This window comes from Mustela lutreola, chromosome 8 (genome assembly GCF_030435805.1).
Source record: "Mustela lutreola isolate mMusLut2 chromosome 8, mMusLut2.pri, whole genome shotgun sequence".
Lineage (NCBI taxonomy): Eukaryota > Metazoa > Chordata > Mammalia > Carnivora > Mustelidae > Mustela > Mustela lutreola.
The window spans coordinates 137,833,227-137,857,127 of NC_081297.1; the positions used below are offsets into that span (position 1 = coordinate 137,833,227).

A 23,901-nucleotide genomic window follows, 5' to 3' on the forward strand; every position below is an offset into this window, starting at 1 on the left:
AGTTCAGGTCTGAGGGGGAGCTTATAACATAGTGTTCTCTACCTGTGCCATGTAGGCTGGGAGAAGCCTTCAGGGAGTCGATGACTGCTCCCTAGAGTTGATCTCAGCCATCCAAGTAGGATTATCGACTGCCAGGTCTATTTCAAATGAATTTTCAAGAAGTCCATGGGCGTAGCAAGATTTGGAGCATCTAGGAGAGGTTGCTGTCTGGGCTGTGTTACTGGATGAATGTGGAAGGAGGAAGACTAGAAATCGAATACTCTTCCTATATAGGTTCAAATCCTCTCCTCTGCCAGTATTTCGTATGTTTCTTTCTTATCAGGGGAGGGAGCAGCATTACAGGTTACCTGGTTTGGCATCCATCCAAGTAGGCATGGGTTTGAACTCCGGGTCTGCCATAGAGTGATGGTGTGAATTTCAGGGAGTTAATTTCCCAGAGCTCCCCGGGGTTCCTCATCTATAAGCAGTATAGCAAAAAAAACTTTGCAGTTTTGCTGCAAGGATTCAATGAGCTAATGCATGCAACAGGCCCTTTTACATAGTGGTTACTCAGTGAATCTTCGCTCTCCCAGACACTGATATTAGGGGGGCTACATGAGAGAAAGCTTTCTGTCCTCCCAGCTGAAAGCCAAGATTGTATTGGCTTATGGAAGCATGAAAACACCAGCATGATCCATTTATAAGCTTGGTTTGTCCTGGCACTCTGAGACTAAGGAATCGCCAGGCATAGTAACTGCCTCTGCCCAGAGGGCTACAGCCCATGAACTGGGGCTGGCAGTGACCTGCTGCTCCCAGTGTAAGTTCTGGGAACTCATTCCATAGGCTGTGCAGACCTCAGCCTTCCCTGGGTTGGCAGCCTCTATGTTGAACTTGGGCATTAGCCAGCATCTGAGCTCTAGCCTTCAGTGACACCGGCTTCATTGTCAGGCACCTGTCTTTGGGGAAATAGGACTTTCTCCTGTTGGTGTGGAGAGTCAGCTTCTGGCTTTAATCAATTCAGGGTAGGGATGCTTGGGTGGCTCAAGTCAGTTAAGCATCTGCCTTAGGCTCAGGTCATGGTCCCAGGGTCCTGGGATTGAGTCCCACATCTGGCTCCTTGCTCAGCAGGGAACCTGCTTCTCCCACTGCCTGCCACTCTCCTTGCTTATCCTTTCATGCACATGGTTTCTCTCTCTCTCTAGCAAATAAACAAACACAATATAAAAAAATAAAAATAATTAAAAAATAAATTCAGGGTACATGAAGCTACATCGTCCTCCAATGTATACCTGTTGTCTCAAAGTACTTGGCACCTGCTCATATTCTCGGAGGAGACCCAATCTGTATGGTAAGTTATATGGTCACAACTCTACAAATAGGCAACTGAAAGCAAGGTGGCTGGACGGAATTCAGGGGCTGTAAAACATGTGAAAAATAAAAGGCTTTAGGGAATTAAAAATTGATTTTTAAACATCAAGGAACCGATATTTCTAGTACATTTCCACTCGGCTCAAGTAGCTGGTAGGGACTCATTACAAGTTACATCTAACAATGGTTTTCTCTAGAAAAGATGATTTTGGAGTGAGTGAAAGTGTGTGTATCTCTGTGTGTACTATAGGGAAGAGAAAAAGGCATTGGTATACTGATGTTTAACAACCAGCTCTTGGGGTGGTGAGGGTGCCCTGATTTGTGATTTTCTGATGGCCATGGTGTAAATACTACCATCATGGCCAATTTCAACCAACAATGTGAGGCACAGAACACAACAGTAGGAAGGAGATGCACATGGTAGGTTCCTGCAAACTGGCGGAAGCAGGCTCTCACACACCCATGGAGAAAGGGGACTTAACACATACTGTGAATACTTCTTGATGTTTTACTTTATACAGTATTTGTGTATTAATTTTGTGATGTGCACACCACACATATGCTATATGTATATGTAATATATGTAGGACATATATATGCATACATGCATACATATAGTCACACACAGAAACTTATCTGCTTCTGTGTGAAGATTAGTCCAAGTAATTGTCTTCCTATTTTTTTTTTTTAAAATAAATCTAAGGGAATTCTCCACTTGAGCATGTAACACATGAGAGGGTCTCGGAAGTCAGAGTGCTGTGGGGTGTCACGTGACCACCAGGAAACGGGGTTGGGCGCTTGCTTTGCTACTGATTACCAGGATTTACCTTGCTAGCATCTGGGATAGAAGACATCTGGCTTCGGGGCTGAGACAGAAGCTGGACAGCGACTCTGAACGTGTTTTCAGGGTGAGAGTGTAAAGCGAGATCTAACCTCAGAAGAGGAAAAAACAACATTAAGGTTCAAGGGATGAGAAAAATAAATGGGAGAAGCGTTAAGTGTGAGGTTGTCGTTTATGGGTCCTGCTGTCTACACTGGCATGTGTCTCGGCAGCTTCTTACAAGAGTGGGAGGGTGCGGGGAAGAAACAGTCCGGACTTTCGTTTATTGAATGCAGCGTTCGCTGGTCACATTGCAACTCAATACAAACAGCCCAGCCGGGAGTAGGGCGTGGACTCTTGTTCTCATCAATGTAAACACAACATTAATATTGAAGATTCAAGAAAATGGGTAAAAAGTCCAGTGTCTCCTCAATCCGTGTAATGGTAAAGGTGCTTGCCTACCCTCTGGACAGGTCCCAGAGGGAGCCCGACAGGGAATTAGCATGAACACAGAGGAACCCAGCACAGTCTTCCTGAGGGTTTCCAGATGGACACATGGATCTTCAGAACTGGGCTTGTGTGAACTACTGCAGTTCTAAAGGCCTGAGAGGTCCGTACCTGCCGTGTACGCTGGAACAATCCGTTCTGAGCCCTTTCCCCACGAACCAGTCACGGCCAATAGCAAATGTGACGGTCTTCGTATTTCCACAGTCTCCGTCTGAGCCCCTGGACTCTGGAGAGCAGGGGATTCAAGGTCATGGAGGCCTCAGTGATAATCCTGAAGAAGGCTGCCCATCTTAAATAGTGGCTGAAGACTCTCGTACTCCTTGCGGGGCCACTGCTGACAGGGGTATGCTGGATGAAGCAGCCGATTCTCCTTCAGAGCCTTAAAAGATCAGGTTTTCTATTTTGGATTCCCCGACCAAAAACAAACAAACAACCCCCACCAAACAAAAACAAATCAAAGCAAAACGAGAGTGTCCTTGAGGATAAAGAACCAACCGACCCCCCCCCACCCGCCCCACCTCCAGGTCCCACCCAGTATAACGTCCCCATTGGGTTTTTCCAAATGGTTGGTTCAGATCATTGGTTTGCCTCCCACCTTGGATATGTGGCTAGATTGCAGGACAAAAAAAGAAAGTTTCCTCTGAACGAAGAGACAGTTTTGCTTTTATTTCCCAGGATGGCTAACCCCCAGCACCCTGACTTTCCTTTCTTAAAAGGCAATGAAAACGTCCTAAAGACCTGCTTGGTTTTGTGGCTTTGTGGTCGGATAACATCCCTTTGCTCCTCTAACTCCTCTGTGTCCCATTCTTGAAGAGACTGTGTCAACGAGCTGTTCTTCCACGTTCTGGGAATGCCAGATTGTGGAGCAGAGAGGCGCTGGCTGGATCTTTGTCCCAGATCTCTGTAGTATGGGCAGCTTTGTTGGGCCAAAGAGACAAATAAAAACAAACCAAAAAAAGCACTGCTCAATTCTGAGTTTGAAGGCTGGGCCCCAAACAGCGAGTGGTGTTCCCCCTGCAGAATAGGTCTCTCTCCCTAGTGGTGGGCTTCCTGGTGCTAGCTGTTGTTCTCAGCCGTGAGATATTTGAGGGCGGCAAAGCCGTAGCGGCGAGACATGTCCTGCTGGAACTCCTCCTTCAGGGTTTTGAGACAGATGCGGTATTGCTTGTTGGACCGGAACTTGGTGATGTCGAAGCTGGGGGCGTGAGGCATGTGGATCATGTAGGCATTGGGCAGCACGATGAACTCATACTCCTAGAAGACGAGAGCAGCGTGAGCACTTGCGAGGACCCCCGGGAAGGCATGCTGGATGTCCAGTTGCATGACCAAGTGACCAAGTGGATGAGTGAGGAGGGGAACGACATCAGCAGGGAGGGGGTCATGGAGACAGAGCCATGCTGGAGAGGGACGGTGCAGGGCTCTTTGCATGGCTCTGGACAAGTTACCGAGCTTCTCAATACCTTAGTTTTCTCATCTATAAAGTAAACATCATAATACCTACCTTGAAAGATGACCAGTCACGGATGGATAGTGCTGGGCAGAGCTCATGGCCCGTGAAAGGGTCTTGGTAAATGCGAGCAGGTGCCCATGCGGCTGCTCTAGAGTAACCTGAGCCATGAGAGAAGCTCTTGCTCAATGAAATGATGTCTGTTTCTGGGATTTCTCATAGGGCTTGATGAGATTTGACAGCCTCAACAGATTAGTACACAAGAAGGGACAAAAAAAGAATCAAGGAGAAAAAAAAAAGATCCCACTGGATGGAAGCTCATTAAGAACAAACCATAAGAGACTCTTAATCATAGGAAACAAATAGGGTTGCTGGAAGGGAGGGGAGATGGGTGGGGGGATGGGGAGACTGGGGAATGGACATCAAGGAGGGCATGTGTTTGTAATGAGAACCGGGTGTTACATAAAAATGATGAATCCCGGGGCGCCTGGGTGGCTCAGTGGGTTAAGCCGCTGCCTTCGGCTCAGGTCATGATCTCAGGGTCCTGGGATCGAGTCCCGCATCGGGCTCTCTGCTCAGCAGGGAGCCTGCTTCCTCCTCTCTCTCTGCCTGCCTCTCTGCCTACTTGTGATCTCTCTCTGTCAAATAAATAAATAAAATCTTTATAAAAAAAAATGATGAATCCCTGACCTCTACCTCTGAAACCAGTAATACATTATATGTTCTTTGAATTTAAATTTAAAAGTATTTAAAAAAGAAATTAAAAAGAAAAAGAATTACTAGGGATGCCTGGGTGCTCAGGTGGTTGAGAGTCTGCCTTTTCAGCTCAGGTCATGATCCCAGGGTCCTGGGATCGGGTCCCACATGGGGCTCCTTGCTCGGCGGGGAGCCTGCTTCTCCTCTGCCTGCTGCTCCCCCTGCTTGTGCGCGCTCTCTCTGACAAATAAATAAATAAAATTAAAAAAAAAATAAAAAGAATTACTAATGGGTATACCTGAGCAAAATAAAAACTAATTTAAGGAAAAAAAAAAAAAAAAGAACAAAGCTCTTGACTACTCATCCTTATTGTAAGCCACAGCATCACAGAGTAGCCTCCACTTGGCAGAATACAGAGAGAATCTCAGACCAAAAATAAAATGCCTCCAAATAGCCAAAATAGGTGACACAAATTTAGGACACGGAACTCCAAGGAGAACCCAGCACGCCTTCATTCAGACCCCATGTTCTCTGATTTTGGACCTAAGGTCTGATAAGCTTTGGTCGTCTTGTTCCCCAGCCCAAAGCAGATCAGAAGAAACTCTGAAAGGGAAAATCAGACTGGGGAAAGGTAGCTGGTCCAGATGGAGGGGCACTGACACAGCAAGAAAGGACCCTTGATGGTGAGGAGCCACACGAACAACCCTGAGAAGAAAATACAAGAGCCCCCAGAGCTGAGCCATTTGGGACTTGCCTCTGGGGACAAAGAACCTGACTCATCCCACTAGCCCTACAGGTGTGGCCGGATGACCTGTCAGGTGTGTACTCATGATTTCTGGAAATCACTGGAAAGGGTCAAGTTATGTTTGGCTGTGCCACCAGCAAAGAAAGAAAAATAATCAAGAAATTTGCAGGAGTTCTGTCAAAATTGCATAAAATAAATAAAGCCCGCATCTCGGGGCTGGAAAAATTCACTTTATTTGAACCAGTTCAACCTCAACACACTGCTGGACACAAGAATATGACATTTCTTTTCCTTCAAACAGAAGCTGGGGTAGACTGAATGTTTCTGTCTGTGAGCAGCACTGTACTCCCTCCAAGTATTACTGAAAAAATAGACATTAAAAGTCATGCTTCTGTTCTTAAAAATGGACACTATTCTATAACCTTTTGTCTACACTGGTGGTTTGCAACCCTAGATGCTTATTAAAATCACTTGGGACTGCGTGCTTGGGTGGCTCAGGCGGTTAAGTGTCTTGCCTTGGGTCAGGTCATGATTTCAGGGTCCTGGGTTCGAGTCCTGCATAGGGTTCCTTTTTTTTTTTTTAATTTATTTTTATTTCTTTTCAGCGTAACAGTATTCATTGTTTTTAGGGCGCCTTGCTCAGTGGGGGGTCTACTTCTCCCTTCACCCCCACTTGTGCTCTCTCTCTCAAAAATAAATACATAAAATCTTTAAAAAATACCACTTGGGACTGCTCTCAAACATATTGGAACTGTTGGAAAGTAATCCAGGTAATTCCTAGGGCAGCCAACACTGAGCATCTGACCTTTTTTTTTTTTGAATTTGAGGTGCTTCTGTTGAGAAATACTTACACTGTGCTCCATGAGGAAAAGCTTTATAGAACAGCACAAAAACAGAACAAAGGTGGGGTTGAGAGCCCCAGGCATCCTTCTCCTATTTTGTTTACTTAACACTGGGGGTGATGAGCAGTAGCATGTCCAGCTTGCTGCATGTTTTTATAAATAAAGTTTTATTGGAACATGGCCACACCCATGTGTAGGTACTGTCTATAGGTGAACTACAATTGCAGAGTTGAGTAGTTGAAAAAGGAGACCTGTCAGCCCCATGGAGACCCCAAACCTACTATCTGGTCCTTTGCAGAGAAAGCTTGCAGACACTTGGTATAACCTGTTAGAATTCTGCTGATTTTGTTTGAAGCAGGTGTTTAGTGAGTATTAGTTGAATGAATGAAAGTGTTTCACAATGAAATACAGCCTGAAAATCATCACTTTAGTTATAGGGTAGGATAATGAGCTACGTCCCAGCCACATGCCTTCTTGTGTCCCTTATATGGAACTCAGAGAAACTTTGAGCAGCTATACGGCTCAAAGGTCAAATGATCGAGTGATGATTCTTTTTGTCTTCATTATCGAACTGGGTGAGGACATGGAGTGAAATGTTTTGTCACAAGACCCTCACACTTGCCCGGGTCCTCGCCGGGAATCCAACTCTCACTCAACAGTAGAGAAAGAGGAATGGTTTGGGAATCCGTGGTCGTGAGACTTAGCACTGCCACGTTCCCACTTCCAGTCCCTGACCACATCTTGTTCCCTCTCAGCGCTCTGTTCTCTGACTTCCAAGGACCCCTTTCGGCCCTGAAGTCTACACTTTCTACCCCTGTAGCACCGGCTCCACGACATTCCATCCGCTCACCTGTGCGTCCAGTTCCATGATATGAGCCACCTTGTTCCAGCCAAAGCCTACAAACCTCCGGTCATACTCGGGGCAGTCCCTTCTCACGACAACATACGGCTCAAAATCTGCCTCCCACTCAACACGGTAAGGCGTGGTGGCAGTCCGCCACTTGGCGAAGTTTGTGGGAGCGTGGCCTTTTGTCCAGACGTGGTACCTAGGTCACAGGGAGAAAAGCCATTGGGTGAAAGGAAGGAAATTCAGCCTCCCCAACTCTGCAGGTTGGGAGGAAGAAAAGGTATTTGCAGATAGAGTCATTGTGGATTGTACTGTGTCTCCCTGAAAGAGAGGTTCAAGTCCTAACCCCTAGGACTTATGGATGTGACCTATTTGGAAAGAGGGTCTTTGCAGATGTATCAAGATGAGGTCATAGTGGATTAGGGTGGGCTCTCATCCAACCACTGTTGTCTTTATAAGAAAAATGAAATGGGGGCGCCTGGGTGGCTCAGTGGGTTAAAGCCTCTGCCTTCGGCTTGGGTCATGGTCCCGGGGTCCTGGGATCGAGCCCCACATCAGGCTCTCTGCCTTTCAAATAAATAAACAAAATCTTAAAAAACAAAAAGAAAAAGAAAAAAGAAAAAGAAGGAGGAAATGTGGATATTGAGACACACACGGGGATGTGATGCCATGGGAAGGTGGAGGCAGAGACTGAAGTGCCGTACCCACAAGCCAAGGAACGCCAAGGATGGCCAGCCTCCACCAGAAGCTGAGAGAGGCAAGGAAGTGTTCTCCCTGAGCCTCTGGAGGACGAATGAACCTGCCAACACCTTGATTTTGGATTTCTGGTTCCCCACCTACGAAATAATACATTTCCATTGTGCGGAGCTACCCAGTTTGTAGTAGCTTGTTTTGGCGATCCTGGGAAACTAATCTCATCCGTTATCTACATCCTTCATAACAAGGAAACTCTCACAATGAAAGGGTAAGTGAACTCCTGGAGGGCTCTGTATCGTCTCTAGGGACCTCACTGCCTGTCAGTCTGTGCCAAAGAACACGGTAACCCAGCCCTTGAAGCACATTCCCCCCTTGAGGCAAGACCTGTGGCTGCACCACTCCCATGGGTAGGTCACATCATCTGGCAAAAGGGACCCTTGTAGATGTAACTAAGGTTCCTAATCAGTTGACCTTGGGTTAAATAAAGGGGAATTATTGGGGGTGGGGAGTGGCTGGCCCTGGCCGAATCCTGAGAACTTTTAGATCTGGGTTTGCAAGAGAGCAAAGATCCATGTGCGAGCTGCCTGTGGGGCCACGTGGCAAGGAGCCATCAGGGAAATGGTGACCACAGTCCTCCACGTGCAAGGGAAGGAAGACAGGGAGCCTAGAGGAGCACAGCACGCTCTGGAGGAGAATTGGAACTTTGCCCCCAACTTGATTTCAGTCCAGTGAGGCCCTGAGTGCAAATCCAACCATCCCGTGCCCAGATCTCTGACCCTTACGGACCATGAGATAATAAATTTGTATTGTGTCAAGCTTCTAAATTTGTGGCAGTTCATTATAGAGCAACAGAAAATAAATACAGACATATAACAACATTCATAGTAAGCTAACATTATGAAGCACTTGCTATAAGGATTATATTGTAAATATTGTATCTATAGCTTAAAATCCCTTTTTTTTTAATTTGACAGACAGAGATCACAATTAGGCAGAGAGGCAGGCGGCGGGGGGGGGAAGCAGGCTCCCCACTGAGCAGAGAGCCTGATGTGGGACTCGATCCCAGGACCCTGGGATCATGACCTGAGCTAAAGGCAGAGGCTTTAACCCACTGAGCCACCCAGGCACCCCTATAGCTTAAAATTCTTAAAACTTAGTCAGTATCAAGTTACAAACAACAGGCTGGAGCTGGGATTCAAACCCAGATAGTCTTGCTCAAGGGCCAGGACCCTGGATCTCCATGCTGGGTGATCTCTCCTCTGTGTCCCCAGCACCCACACTCTCTGGCCTCTCCAGAGCAGAGAGTCAGTGATCAGAAACAAAGCTGAATAGATTAATGAACAAGTATTTTCTCAAAACCTGATGGGTACCTACGACCGAGGGCAGGGAGTGGGGCAGGAATCGGCCTCTGGAAGCTACAAAGGGGTGGGAGGAGCCTGGGAGCCACAAGAAACAGGAGACCTGGTCCAAGAGCAAGGGGTTGGGGGAATAGAACATTGTAGACAAAGGGAATAGGAAAGGTGGGACCCCAACAACTTAGGGAGCTTCAGGGAGAAAGGAGCTCACAGTTCGGGGTCCCACCTCCACTCACGGAGGTTCTAAAGCACATGAGGGTTAAGTGAGAGCCCATGGGCAGTATGACAGGTGGAATCTTCTGGTAGGTGACGTGGCCACTTGCTTACTCTGTGCCCTCACCCCCGAGGCTGGACCTTCCCAGGACCCTCACGAACTGCCCACTGGCCAACCTGTGGCCCTTCAGTACAGTGTCACTGGGCGACACGGCCGGGCCGGCAGAGGACAGGGACTGGAAACCCCAGCTCCATGGATTCGGCAAGTGCCACAAAACCACGATCCCACGATCGGAAGGAACATAAAAGGCTGACTAACGCCACCTGCACAGAGTGTGGAAAGGAGGCATACTGCAGCAAGTTGGGATTAAGCCAAGAATCAGGCCGGGAAGGAGCTGATTTTCCATTCGTGAACTAGCCCGATGGGCAGTCCCCACACCTGACACTTGCAGAGCCGGCCCAGCACCACCAGCGGCCGGGCACACGCACTGGCTCAAGCTCGCACAGCAGGGCCACCGCGCCGGGGTTCAAAACCCACCCCTGTCACTTTGGAGCGGAGGAGTGGGTCAGCAGAGCATTTAAATTAGACTTTACTTCCCTCTTGTGTCCCCTGGGGAAAAGAACACCTATCTTGTTGAACGGCTGGGGAACTGAAATGAGGAAAGGTTTATAAAGGGCTTGGCGCAGTGCTGGCATACAGGAGGTGCTCAATAAATGCTCCTTCCCTAACAGGCACTTTAACAAGGCGGCTAAAAACAATGGCTCTGGAGCCCACCTGTCGGTTGGAATTCCGTCTCTCAGCAGTTGTAGAAAATGTACCTAATTCCTCTGTTCCTTTGTTTCCTTTTCTAAGCAAAATTATTAATAAATAATAATAACCGTTCCTTTCTTTCTCTTGGTAAAACAGAATCATGCCTACGTCACGGATTTATGATGTGATGTGAATTCACAGGAGGCACCCAGAGCAGGAGCTGATATACAGTGATGCCTCTGAAAGGTAAGATATGCTCATTACCTCCTCTCATTTGCCCTAGATATGATGTCAATTTGCAAGGGTCTTACTCTCCGTGATGTCAATGTATCAACAGCCATTTTATTCAGAATGCAAACCTTTGGCCTCGTGTGACACAGAGGAAGCAGAGAGGGGGAAGGGCGGCTCGGTCAGTCCTGGCCCCCTGGGTGTGGGGGGTGCAGCTTCCATGCACCCCCCACACCCGAAGACCATGTATTCGGTCCGAAGACAGACAGATGTGCTGCACAGCTGGTCAGCACAGAAGAGGGTGACATTACAGTTCACCTGCCACGAGAGCATGCGGCCACCTGACTCCGCCCCCCCAAACCCACCGTCAGTGCAGGGGATTCACTTGTTCTGGACACCATTGACACCAGGAAGCCTCCAAACAAGAGACAAAAGAGGTTTCCTGGATGTGCCATGTGAGGTGCCACTCCGGAGAGATCTGGGGCACCCTGCTTTGAGCAGTCATTCTCAGACTTGAGCTGAATTTCAGAATCACCTCGGAGACTACTGTTTAACCCACCACTGGGCCCCACCCCCAGAGTTTCTGGTCCAGGCCATCTGGAACGGGGCTTGAGACTTAAGAATTCTATGTTCCCAGGGGACGCGGATGCTACTCATCCAGGAACCTAGAGGACCAGCAGGGGTGGGGATGATTTCCCATTCCAGCCGCAGTGGGAGGGGGTCCCAGCTGCAAGGAGACATGAGAGCTCATTGTTTGGAGGGAAAGAAGGTCTATAATTCAGCACTTGACCTTGTGAGTTGTGAGCTATGGCCAGAGCAGGAATCCTGGAAACAGCAGGCCAAGCCCCAGCTCTCTTGCCCACAGACATGGCCTTGAAATGAGTTCTCAAACCACCTGGGGAACGAGATGGAAGGAAAGAGGCCCTGGAAATCTGTCTGGTGTGAAGCCATCAGGCTATGGCGTCTGTGGGAGGCTCAGATGAAGATCTGGTCTCAGAGTCTCATTTTGCATCTGCATCTAACTCAGATTGGTAAGAACATTCAGGACTCAGTCCAATGGGATCTGAGTTAAAAGCCTGGGCTCTGCAGCTCCTCAGACCTGGACCGAACGCAGGTTCTGCTGTGTACTGATGGTGTGACCTTGGGTAAGTCATTTGGCTTCTCAGAGCCTCAGTTTCTTTATCTGTAAAAGGGGGATGACAGTATCTGCCTCAGATCTGTTGTGAGGATTACATGAGCTGATGACAGTCCCTGGCACAAGTTACGTAGCCAACAAATGGTAGTTGTTATTTCTTTCCAAGAAGAAAGAAGTCTGGGTTGGAAGAGGTGATTAAACCATCTCAGGTTACTTTCTAGAATTCTGGATACAGGAGGAAGGCTGGGTTTGGAGTCCTGGCTCCAGCAGGACCCTTCCACTCCTCAGTTTATCTGCTTAAAACGTGGAAAAGGATCATCTCTGAACTGTTGAACAAATAACCTATCTCATAAGGTTACTTTCCCAAAATAAAGTTTGTTTGAGAAAACCTTCTAGAAACTTCTAGTAACTTAATAGTAGGGTGGAAACTGAAGTTATTATTACAACCTTTTCAATAAAACTCGGATTGCCTGGAAATGTATGGTTTTTTTTTTTTTTTTTTTTACTCAAAGGCAGTGGTGGCCATTCTTTCCCTGTTCAAAGTGGTGGTTTCTCTTTAAAACAGGAGCAGAGGGGAGCACTGACTCTCTCTTCAGACTGCTCTGTTAAGGGACTGGGAAGGACCCCCTATGTCCTGAAAGGGCACTAAATGCCACAGCCTGTTCCCGGGAGTCAGAACCCATTCACACCTGTACCGTTGTACACACTCCGTGGGCATTTTGGACAGACAGCAGGGTAGCTCCCCTGCGATGCTCCCACAGGACTGATTAGAGCATCAGGCAAATGAGGGGCTTGTTTAAAAAATCATCACTCAGGCAATGGGAAAGTCAGCTGCCCCATCTGCCGCGTCCACCCTGGAGTCGCCTTAATGCTATTAGCTGGTGAAGCTGCAGGCACTCATCCTAGGCCTGAGGAGCGCAGAGTACAGACCACTCCCTCGCAGAGAGGAAAAAGGGAACAGCAACCACGGTGCTAATAGGTCGAACCCACTTCCTAGGTGAATGAAGGAGCAAGCGAACCAAAACCAGAATTCAGACAGGAGACAGGATCGGGAACCTATGCTGAGTCAAGTACAGAAAGGGTAAGGTGACTTCCCATCTGACATCTGGTCCTTCCATCTGGCTACAGGACGCCCCCACCACCACCACCCATGTATGAAACAAAGCCACATGGCATGTGGGAAGAAAGAATATTCCAAACATGTAGTTGGGGACCAGTGGCACTTTTTCTGGCCTTAAGATGGTCTAAGGTAGCGAACTTCTGGGCCAGCAGCGCTGGTGTCTGATTTCCGGGGACAGGAAGGCCTCGGACGACCATGGGGGACAGCACTGAGGCTACTCACCTGAATGTGAAAAGAGTGCCCATGTCCAGCATTGACAGCAACTCCGCTTTCGACTTGGGAAAAGACAGCCGGTAGCGCAGTGTCTCGAATGCAGGGACGATCATCGCCTTCTTGGTGTTGGCAAGGTCGAGCTGGATGACAGACTTCCTGAAAGGAGAGGACAGGCAGAGACAGGGTCCCCGTGAGGCCAGGCAGAGAGGCCTTTCCCACGTGAGGGCAGGGAGGGGGCACAGGGGGCGGAGGACAGAAAGCCCAAGTCCAACTCTCAGCTTAAAGATGGGGAAACCGAGGCTCAAGGAGGCCAAGCAGCTTGTCCAACTGAGTGGTAACTCCTGAATAGTAACTCAGGAGTTCAGAGAAGAAAGCCTGTCTCTGAGCCAAAACGTGGAGTCTCCCTGGAGAGTGAACCAAGGACAGGCCAGATAGGAGGGGCTGGGAGACCCTCCGTCACTTTTGCAGTGTTGCTGTCAGAGCCAAGCCCAGAAGGGAGGTCTCCAGGGACTCACAGCTTGCAGGGTCCACTGGGCTGGCTATCCACTCCTTCTGCACCACTGGCCACACGGGAACGTCAGACAGCAAGTTGATAACTGGATCACCAACCTGGATATTTCTAGGTCCCATTTCTTGGACTTCTCAACCCCTGAATCCCCCAGCCTGAGCCGTTAAAGTCACCAGACCTGCCAAATGCAGCCAGCACCCAAAACGACAGAGCTCACACCCCACGCGAGGGAGATCATTCTCCATGTGCTTCTTCACTCCCACCTTTGAACCTGGACTTCTGCTCTACTCCTCTGAGATCTGGCTCCTGCCCTTCTAGATTTGTCTGCCATTGTCCAGCTCTGCGGGCATCATTTTGAAAGGGAGAAAGGCTCAGGGAGGGACACAGAGCAGGAGGCTTGTAATGAACACGGACATTTAGCTTCTTACGACCTCAGGTCTCTCCTTCCTAAAATGGGGCCATGATTTCCCCCCTCCTGGAGCTGTCGTAGGGGCCGAACAAGGTAGCATAAATACAAATACCATTTGGCACACTTGGTACATGGCTGGCTTGCACCAACACGTGGTCACTCTTTGACCACAACATGATCCTTATTTCCTGGCTTGATTTCCCAATGATCCCTTTTGGACATGACTTTGGTACTCCATTCTGGCTTCCTGCTCAGACCACTGACTCTTGGGTCTCCGTGCCAGAGAGGGCTATTGAATGCTTATCATCTCCGACGGAGAGAAAGCAGTCTTCCTTAGGGTAATCAAGGCACTGGAAGGCATTTTGCAAAATACTGGAAGACGCAGCCTTCCACAGCAATATGACTTATCGCTATCGTATTACTAAAGCCACTTCACTCTGAACTTGTATGTAAGCAGGGACAAATCCGTGAGGGCGGGGTCATGCTACCACGAAGGAAAACTGTGTCGGCCAAGGCCAGTGTGGGGCAAGAACAGAGCAGCAGTGTGAGAAGGACGAAGCAGGGTTTGGTATCCATGAATGATGAGGGCAGAGGAAGGACAGGTCTCAGAAGCCTGCCTTGGGGAAGGGGTAGCATCAGTGCCCCCTGGACAGGGCAGGGCTACGATGGACCAGAAAGTCATTTTAGAATCCTCTGACTAGCAGTTGTAATTCATTGTTTATAATTAGGCTTATGTTAACTATACACCAAACGACGTATGACCCTGATGTCACTGTTTCTGGGGAGACTCAAAGGATGACACCGAGATAGAATCTGGGTGAGCTATATTTAGCCAGTTGGAGGACGAGTAGCCCGAGTCAGCCTGCTTTGGTCTGCATTCCTCTCCTGCTTTGTCTTTCTGAACAATGACTTCCCAGTTTCCAAACACCCAAGATTCCCTCACCCATGGCCAAGCACTCTTCTCACTCAATCCTGTATTAGACATAGGCAGAATGGGGGCTTGCCACCTTTTCTCCAGGAAAATCGGATACCTTATCTCTTGGTTCTGGGTATCAGGGGCAGGCCACAGGGCTCTAGAGGATACCCTTGGACTCACCAGATGGCAAAGCCCCAGGAAGGAGGGAGCGGAGAGGCACCCCAAGTCCTTCCTGCCTGGTATTTACATTCTTGTCGCAAACATCTCAGGATGCTGAAAGCCCAAGATTGCATTTGCAGCTAATTATGTTAAGATAATTGGGAAAGTGTGGGAGGCTAGTGGCACTGAACCACAAAGGGATGGGCAAAGTGTGTACACACACCCACAACAGAGGTCTGTGGGTGCCCATGTGTCTTTCTCTGTCACTATTATAATCACGTTACAGTAGCCACTTCTCAGACTGCCCTGCTCAAAGATGATTCTTTTTCTCATCATGGTCCTTGCATTTAGCAACAGCTCTGGGAACATGGCCAGGGCCATGTTCAGGGGTAGACACTTAACTCAAGCTGAGCAAATCAGTTCCTCACTCCTGGAAATCTGAACAGAGATGCTGAGACTGGAAACCAAAGGGCTGACATGCGTTAATGTCAGGCAGCACTCTAGAGGCTTCTGAACTTCGGCTGCAGAGGGGCCCAGAGCTGCCCGGGTTAATTACGGTCTCAAGTATCAGTTTCCCAAATTCTACTTTGTTGCCATAAGAAATACCACTCAATTTCTTTTCTTTTTTTTTGTTTGGCCATTGGTCCTTTGACTTCTTTTCATTTCAGTGAAGCTGCCTACTGCCGATCTCTGGTGCTTGCAACCAAACCACCCCGACTGGTATCTTGCAAGACCCACAGAACGTAGACCAAGCAAGCAGCATGCTTTAAAAAGTCTTATTTCTGTCTGCAGAGAGAGCATCAGATCCTGGAGTGTCTTCTAAAATTCCCTTTAATCTCTCTAAAACACAGACTGCCACAAGGATGGATCTGTCACTAGATAGGTCCATTTCAGATTCAGTCCGAAGAGGTTTGGATATTGATATCCTGAGTGGATCTCATTATGAACTCGTTTCAGCAATAAAAATGGTTTCAGGATACTGACTTCGAGCACATCTGCTCATTGAGCTGGCAACGATATAGCTCAGGCCCTTCTGCACAGTTTCCTGTTGGTATGACCTTCCCTTGCTGGGGCTTTGCTGACCACCTAGGGATGCACAATGTACCTCCACCATTTATCTGGAAAGGGAGTCCTGCAGGAGACAGAGTGTTTCATATGCAGAATCCTCCCAGGAGACTGGCTAGACTAGGAGTCAAGAGATGTGAGTTTTGCAGCCAGCCTGGAGAAGCTGAGTGACTTTGGGTCCCTTCATGCATCCTTTTAGAATGCTAAATCTAGATTATTAATGCTGAAGATTCTGGAAAGTAATCTGGTGCAGTAGCAATCAGACACATTTGGCTTCTAGTTCTGACTCTATGGCTCTTCCCAGAGAGTCACTTGAGCCATCCTGAGTCTCAGAGTTTATGATCTTGCTAAACATTTTGGTGAGTAAAAGCACATGAGCTCATGGAAGTTCTTGGTGCAATGCCCAGCACACATTAAGTACCATATGTATGATGGTTCAGCCTGTGATGGTTGCTTTTATGGGTTAACTTGGCTAGGTCAGGGGGCCAGCTGTTTGGTCAAACACTCTTTTAAATATTGCCATGAAATATTTTGTGGCTATAATTAATGTTTACAGTTAACTCTAAATAAAGCCCTTGCCCTCAACAATCTGGGTGGGCCGCATCTAATCAGTGGAAGAATGTCAGAAACAACTCTGAGCTTTCCTGAAAAAGAAGAGATTCTGCCTCTGGACTGTTACATCAAAATCCTGCCTGAGTTTCCAGCCTGCTAGCCTGTCTTATGGATTGTCAGTCATCACAGTTCCTAAAAAGAACTTTCCACTTGCTGGTTCTGTTTCTCTGAAGAATCCTGGTTGCCCAAGACCCTTTCAAAAATATCCCCAACCTACTACTACATTTGTGGACTGAGGAACTCTTAAGAGAAGATTTCACCTGAAGTACTTCAGACCCCCGCTGGTAAAACAGAGAGCACAACAAATACACATGACTTGGAGCCTGCTGGCCCCGGGTTAAAATCCTGCCTGCCACTCTCTTATGACCTTGGGCACAATATTCAACTTCTCTTGGTTACAGGTTCCCCGGCTATAAAATGGAGATGATAACCCTTATCAACCAGGGTTGCTGAAAGGATAAAGCAAAGCAGTCGCTCTAGAAGAGCCTGATCCAGTGCCTGACTTAGCGTAACTGATTAACAAATGACCCCTTCCCCTTTCTGGCTCAGCTTACGGGGATGGGGTGGGGGCGGCTGCCGGAGATGGGTGAGAGCAGAGGAGCCAAGAAAGGCAACAGACTCTTGCAACCAGAGCAGGATTTTGTTGCCAACCTGCTTATCTATGGAAACAGTGTATTAGATCTTAGTCTCCAGCCCAGCTCTCTGGATCCTTCTTCATGTCAGAAACTATTCAGACGCGCCAGGCAGAGTAAGTTTGGCCCCTCCAATCTGGTGGAGGTAGAGCTGACTGGGGGCCAGAGGGGGGACCGAGCACTGGGCAGCGTCTGTCTTCCAGCCCCCCAGGCCTCCTGCATGTCTCCCCTCCACTTACTCAAGTGTGCAAATAGTTCATAACATGTTTGGCTCCCACCTGGGAAAAGTGACAAGTAAGGGAGAGAATGTGAATGAGGATTCCGATACCAACCGAGGGGGTGGCCAGGGGCTGACTGGAGGCTCGCATGGGCTCAGCGTTATGTCAAAGACACAGCACAAAGACACAGCTGTGAGGAAGATGGGCTTCCCGGGGTTGAGAATGACCAATCCCCAAGACTGATCCTGACAGCGGGTCGTGAGGGCACACCCCACCCCCATATACACACAGTCACACCCCTCCCTCCATCTCTACCCTTTTCACCCCATCCTCTGCCCTCGAGACAGATCTCTGTCACCAAGGCAACAGCCCAGGTGCCAGACATGATGAGATTTCAGGAAAGCATCTCAGAGAAGTAAGGAACAATGGCGTGCGGCAGACCTCTTCTGACTTCAGGGGTGGGGACGAGGGCGCAGGCTGCCCTAGTTCGCCTTCTGGCCGATTACTTGTCCTCTCTCTTCTGCTTTCCGAGTCTGTGATGATGGAGGCTGGCGACAACAGCATTGATTTCACTGGGGGTCTGGGGCCAAGCAATCCCCAGGCCAGCAGAAGAGAAGCACTCTGTGTGCTCTGGCCGTGATCATGACTGCCCGTTCATCCTCTCTGGCGCCGGCTCGACCCGATCACCAAGTCCAGTGCCAACGCCGGCCAAGATTCCACCTGTTTGTTTCCTCACTCGCTCTGCCACATGCCAGGCACTGCACGGGCACTCGGGAGACATCAGTCAATACAACAGGCAGAAATTCCTGTTCACGTGGGGCTGATATTTCCGGAAGGAAGCCAGAACAGTAAGTGAATTACAGAGTATGTCAGAAAGCCAGAATTTCTGGGAGGGAGAACAGAGCTGGGTTGGGGTGTGCGGAATGGCAAGGGTGGGGAACTGGTTGCAGTCCGAGACGGGGTGGTGCAGGTCGGCCTCACGGAGACGGGCAGGCAGTAGGGGAGGGGGCAATCATGCCGCGATCCGGGCCAAGAGCTTTCTCAGCTAAGGAACAGCCAGCGCGAAGGCCCTAAGGGAGGACAAGAGCACAATAAAGGACAGGGAGAGTCCCTAACCAGGCCAGAGAGACAGGCGGGGAGGGAGAGCTACAGGCCATAGAAAGTCTCGTAGATCCCTGAAGGTTGAGGGGAGCGAAAGAATGCCACTGTTCTCTCCTCCAAAGCTGTCCATGTCCTAATCCCGGAAACCTGGTGATAAGGAACCTCCCATGGCAAGTAGGACTCTACAGGTGTGATGGAGGGTGCTGAGATGGCAAGATGATCCCGAGTTATTTGAGGGATCCCAAGGGTCTCGATAGGAGAGAGGCAGGAGGGTCAGAGTCAGGAAGGAGAAGGGACAATGGAAGCAGAGTTGGGGGTGATGTGGCCATGAGTCAAAGAAGTGGATGAGCCAGAGGGCAAGAAACATTCTCCTGTAGAGCCTCCAGAAAGAACGCAGCCTGTGGACCCCATGATTTCAGCCCTGTGAAACCAGTTTCCGATCCTGACCTCCAGAGCTGTGAGATAAAATGTTTTCTGCTGTTTTCAATGGCCACATTTGTGGTAATTTGTTACAGCAGCCATAGGAGACCAATACAGAGGTCTCGGGATTTTACTTAGTGAGACAGGGAGTCACTGGGGACCCCGAGCTAAGGAGAGGAGCTGCTTTCTGTATTAAAGAATGCCTCTGGCTGCTGTGTTGGGAACAGGCTGCTGCGTTGCATGGGTAGAAGCAAAGAGATCAGTTAGGGGGCTCCCAGGCTGCTATGGCTGAGCTAGCGTGGACCTTGATGGTCAGAATGAAGGTGGAAAGAACTGGCCTGGTTCTAGAGCCAGCAGGATTTCCTTACCCTCTGGGTGTGGGATGTGAGAGTGGACAGGAGATGACGCAAGGCTCTTGGCTTGCGTCAGGGGAAGACTGAAGTGGCCATCAAATGAGATGCCGGCATGAGCTTTTTGGGTAAGATGAGACTTAGGTTGCCTGAGAACAGTTTGCCTGAGATGCTTGAGAGAACGAGGCAGAGACGAGAAGACCATCGGACAGACGAGTTTTGAGGTCAAGAGACAGGGCTGGGTGGGGATATTTTGAAGATCAGTGGCAGGTGCATTTAAAGCCACGAGACTGAACGACATCATCGAGCGAGGGTAGGAGGAGAAGAGAGGCAGCCACCGATGAGAACTACAGGGAGGGACTCCTAAAGTCGAAGAACCACCTGGTGACAGGCACACACTTCAGTAAGCCAAGAGGAAAGAAACAGAGGGGCCATCGGCAGATGCCACGGAGAAGTCAAGATGAGAAGCAGAGGCTGACCACTGGATTTTGGCAATGCGGCTTCTTCCTTGATCACAGACATGTGGAACTAGGACCTGAAGCAGCAGCTGAGACCAGCTAGCGGGTAGGCATGAGGCTAAGGCCATGTGGAGAGGCATTCCCCTAGTTCTGCAGAAACGAATCAAGTCAGTGTAAGAGCAGGGTCAAATCGTTCATCAGGAGTGGGATCCTGTCACCACACTGGTCCTGCATCCCCCATCGGGAGTGCCACTGGCAGTCAGAGGTGGGGCTGGCTACAGTGGAAGCAGGAACGCCACAGGGGCCAAGGTCACTGACCAAGGAACGGGACCTTCTACTCGGCAAAAGCATACAACCTTGTCACGAGTTATCTTGGCTGTAAAAAACATTTAGTTTCACCTTATGTGATTAGAGGTTGGACAGAATTGACCCACATGGTCATCATGGAGATGAAATAAGTCAAACTTCCTAATTCCCAACCTCTCAGCAATGGGCTGGGAGCCCGGGGGGGGGGGCATGTTGCCCTGCTAGACCGCTCTGGGGTCCCACAAACAGTCACGCTTGCCTGAAAACGGGACTTGAGTTATGTGCCAGTTTCCTGCAAAGGCTTAACAGACTCCTGCCTCTCTACTATTCAGAATTCCCTGAAATGAACACCTCCTCTCTCATGGGCATGGGCTTGGACACTGGCAACCCAACTTGATGTCACTTCCGGGAAACAAAATAAGAGAAATCATCTCCCTCTGATGTAAATAAAAATGAGAAAGCACAGTTAAGTCTAACCATTTTTTGCAACCACTGCAAAAAAAATGGTTTTGCAATGATCTCCTCTTTCAGTCTGTCTATATTTCAGGTGTGGGACGGGGGGTTGGTGGCGGAGGGAGGGCAAACCCGGGCAGCCACAGGGACAGGGCAGGCAGGCTGGCCAAGGTCAGTGGACGCAAGGCTTCAGTGCCAGGAAGACTTGTGGGGGAAGGGCAGGGGGTGGGATGAACCAGGACCCACACCCGTGACCGCGAAGCTCTTCAATTCTGGCCCTGTGGCAGCCACGTGCGATCACGGCATCCTCCATGTGGCCAAAAGGTCTGATGGTCCAAGAAGAGCCAACTAAAACCACTTCCACAGATTTGAGCGCCGAATCTCTCTCAGGGGAATGCCAATGTCAAGGGAGGCCAAAGAGCAAGAAACAGAGCGTGATCTTTTACACGACAGAGATCCTATCTTCAAGGGCCGCACTAATTGTGTGATCGTGGGCAAATTGCATAACTCTCTGGGCTTTTGTTTTCTTATCTTGATAATAAATATTTCTTGGACTTGGTTATTAAGAGAACTACGATAATATGCTCATTAATGGCTATTTATGAGACCGGACATAGGCACGGAGTGCAGAGCTGAATCCAGACAGAACCTTGGTCTGGACCGAGCTCAAAGTGCAGGGAGGGAGGAAGACAGGAGTGTCTTCTCTGCTTTCTGGAGCAGAGATCCCCACCGTTTTCTAAGCAGCAGGAGTTCGGGGGTCTGTGGAAGGGGTTCTAAATATTTGGAAAGAAAGCACACAGGATTTAGGGGAACTAAATTTCTTAGAAATGCCTGGGACACCATTGGTGGTCAATACATGGTAACAAAGGGTGCTTATGTCTACTCAGTACCAAGCCCCTTAAGCATGTCAGATGCTTTACTTCTTTAATCTTCTTTACTTCGTTCATCATTGCCACGTGTGACAGAAGCTCTAGTATTTCCGGGTTTACTGATAAAGTCATGAGACCCCCGAGAGGTTCAGCAATTTGCCTTTTAACCCAGCTGGCAGGGGCACCCACCATCATCCTACCGTCATCCTTAAGGGAAGAAGGCAATCGCTTTGTTCGTCAAGGCTGCACCAGCTTAGAAATAACTGGGAGAGATCATCCATCACAGGCTCTGAGTCAAGTCTGTTAACGCAACTGAAGCAACGAGCCTCTTGGAATCCACCTTGGGTCAACACAGCTGATGGAAGAGTGGTTTGGGGCCAGAAAGGAGGGACAGGGCCAGCGGCTACAGATCACACACTTATCTCCACAGCAGGTCCTGCCTCACAGCAGCGAGGTGGTCAGAGGCCAGCACACAGATGGTGTCGGGAGAGGCAGAGATGTGCGCAGTGATCTACTGGCTGTCCTGGGCCTCGTTCAATGGTGATTTGCTTTTTTCAAATGAGTGGAATCTGCCACTGAACCCCTGGATCTGACCAAGGTCAGTAGTGTCCCCTCATTGTCAAATGTGGCACACTGGTCCCTGCTATCCTCCTCACCGCCTCTGTCCTTGGTGCTGAGACCACTCCCTCCACCCTTCGCCGGAGAACTCCATCCCAGAATTCTGGAGAGCGTCTTCCCACGTGCTACGGCTTGGATCAGGGAGCTGCTTTCAGATCAGTCCTCGTGGTCCTGGTTACCATCTGGGCACTTCCTGTAGCCTCTATGCTTTTGGCAGGGGTGGGCGGATCCTTGATCTCTGTCCATGAGAACTTCTGCTCCCATAACAGAATGGGCTGAACTGGTATTTGTAGAGATGCAATGAATGGCCAAGGCCAGGGCTGACAAGGGACACACTGCTGGGCACCGCGGGCTGAAGGCCCTGAGGCTGCTGTCACAAAACCAGGAGAGGAGGACCATCAGCTCTCAGAGCCCCGGACTGGCAGAGCCCAGTCCAAGGTCAGAGAGCACGCTGTTTAATCAAAGCCAAGCTCTAAGAAGTCCAAGCGGTTCTCATAAGTTCCTGGGAACAGAGGTGAGAGTTATATTAAAAGTGGATGGGAGGGGCGCCTGGAGGGCTTGGTCGTTAAGCGTCCGCCTTTGGCTCAGGTCATGATCCCAGGGTCCTGGGATGGAGCCCCACATTGGGCTCCCTGCTCCGCAGAAAGCCTGTTCTTCCTCTCCTACTTCCCCAGCTTGTGCTCCCTCTCTTGATGTCTCTCTTTCTGTCAAATAAATAAATAAAATCTTAAAAAAAAAAAAAAGTGGGTGGGAGGCAGAACAGCAGTTTGTGCTGGAGTGCACCTCTGTTTAAGAAACCCCAGAACAGACTCAGTCTTTCTCTTAAGGCTCTGTGTGCAGCCTGCAGCAGGAGCTTGGCTCCTGGTTCCTCTCCTGCCCCCTCTGCTGGCTTTGATGCCATCCCCTGGATATCTGGCCAGATCGCCTTTGGGATCAGTTCTTTTGGGACTGTTCCACACATGGTGATGGCGGGACATGGCAGTGGTAGTATCATGCAGACCGCCTATGTGTACATGTAGGCTCCACCGGGCTTGAGGTCAGTGGTGAACTGTGTTTGGAGCTGGGTTTCCGGCTCCAGCCTACAGGAGTCACTCAACGAATGCACAGGGAAGGAAGGAGTCAGTGTGGGGTTGGCACCCGGAGACAAAGACGGTATGGTGAAGGTCGTCCTTTGGAAATGACCGAGTTTCCAAAACTGGGTTGAAATTATAGTCTGGCCACTTAGTCCACAGGACTTTGGAGAAAACACGCCTTCCATGTTTCCATCGTCCCACTTGGATGATGGGAACTAAGGGCCTGGGCCCTGAGTGGGTTGCCATGAAAAAGGGACCACATGTGGAGCACCTGGCACGGCCCTGGTGCACAGAAGGCGCTTGTCAAGTCCTCCTCCCCTCCACAGACCGCTGCGCCCATGTATTCTCCTGGCATGTTCTCCGGGGGGACGTGGGCGGGGCTGGGGTGCCATGGGCGGGGTTGGGGTGACCCCTGCCAAGAAAGAAAGCTGAGGCACACATCTGAGACCACCCTTTTCTGATCTCAGCTTCCTCCTGGAACGAGGGCGTGGGCAGGGTGCAAACGGAACCCGTGGGTGAGCCAGCTGGTGGTGAGGAGCAGTGGGTGAATGTGGCCGCAGATGTAACCCACCCGGGAGGGGCAAGGGAGGCATCCGTGTGCATGTGTGTGTGTGTGTGTGTGTGTGTGTCTCAGGGAGGCTAACAGAGGCCCCTGTCTCTGGCTGTCCCCCACACCCCTTAAACTGCCTAGCTGCAACAGCACCAGAGAGAAGCAGGGCTTTCCAGCAGTATGCCTGGGCAGCATCTGAACACCACCTCCGAGGACTCAGCA

The 23,901-nt window shown here is 49.6% G+C and overlaps 1 protein-coding gene across 6 annotated transcripts in view; it reads right to left on the minus strand.

The window, feature by feature from the left end:
* Positions 1–2,432: 2,432 nt before the first annotated feature.
* The window catches only part of LARGE1 (LARGE xylosyl- and glucuronyltransferase 1), a 526,862-nt gene continuing 505,393 nt past the window's right edge, over positions 2,433–23,901 (minus strand). For all 6 annotated transcript variants that reach the window (XM_059186798.1, XM_059186795.1, XM_059186796.1 and 3 more), the window contains 3 exons: positions 12,972–13,118; positions 7,255–7,450; positions 2,433–3,928 (listed from right to left, as the gene is read on the minus strand). In XM_059186798.1, coding sequence (XP_059042781.1) covers positions 3,731–3,928; positions 7,255–7,450; positions 12,972–13,118 — 541 coding nt within the window. In that variant the 3' untranslated portion in view covers positions 2,433–3,730. The remainder of the gene's footprint in view (positions 3,929–7,254; positions 7,451–12,971; positions 13,119–23,901) is intronic.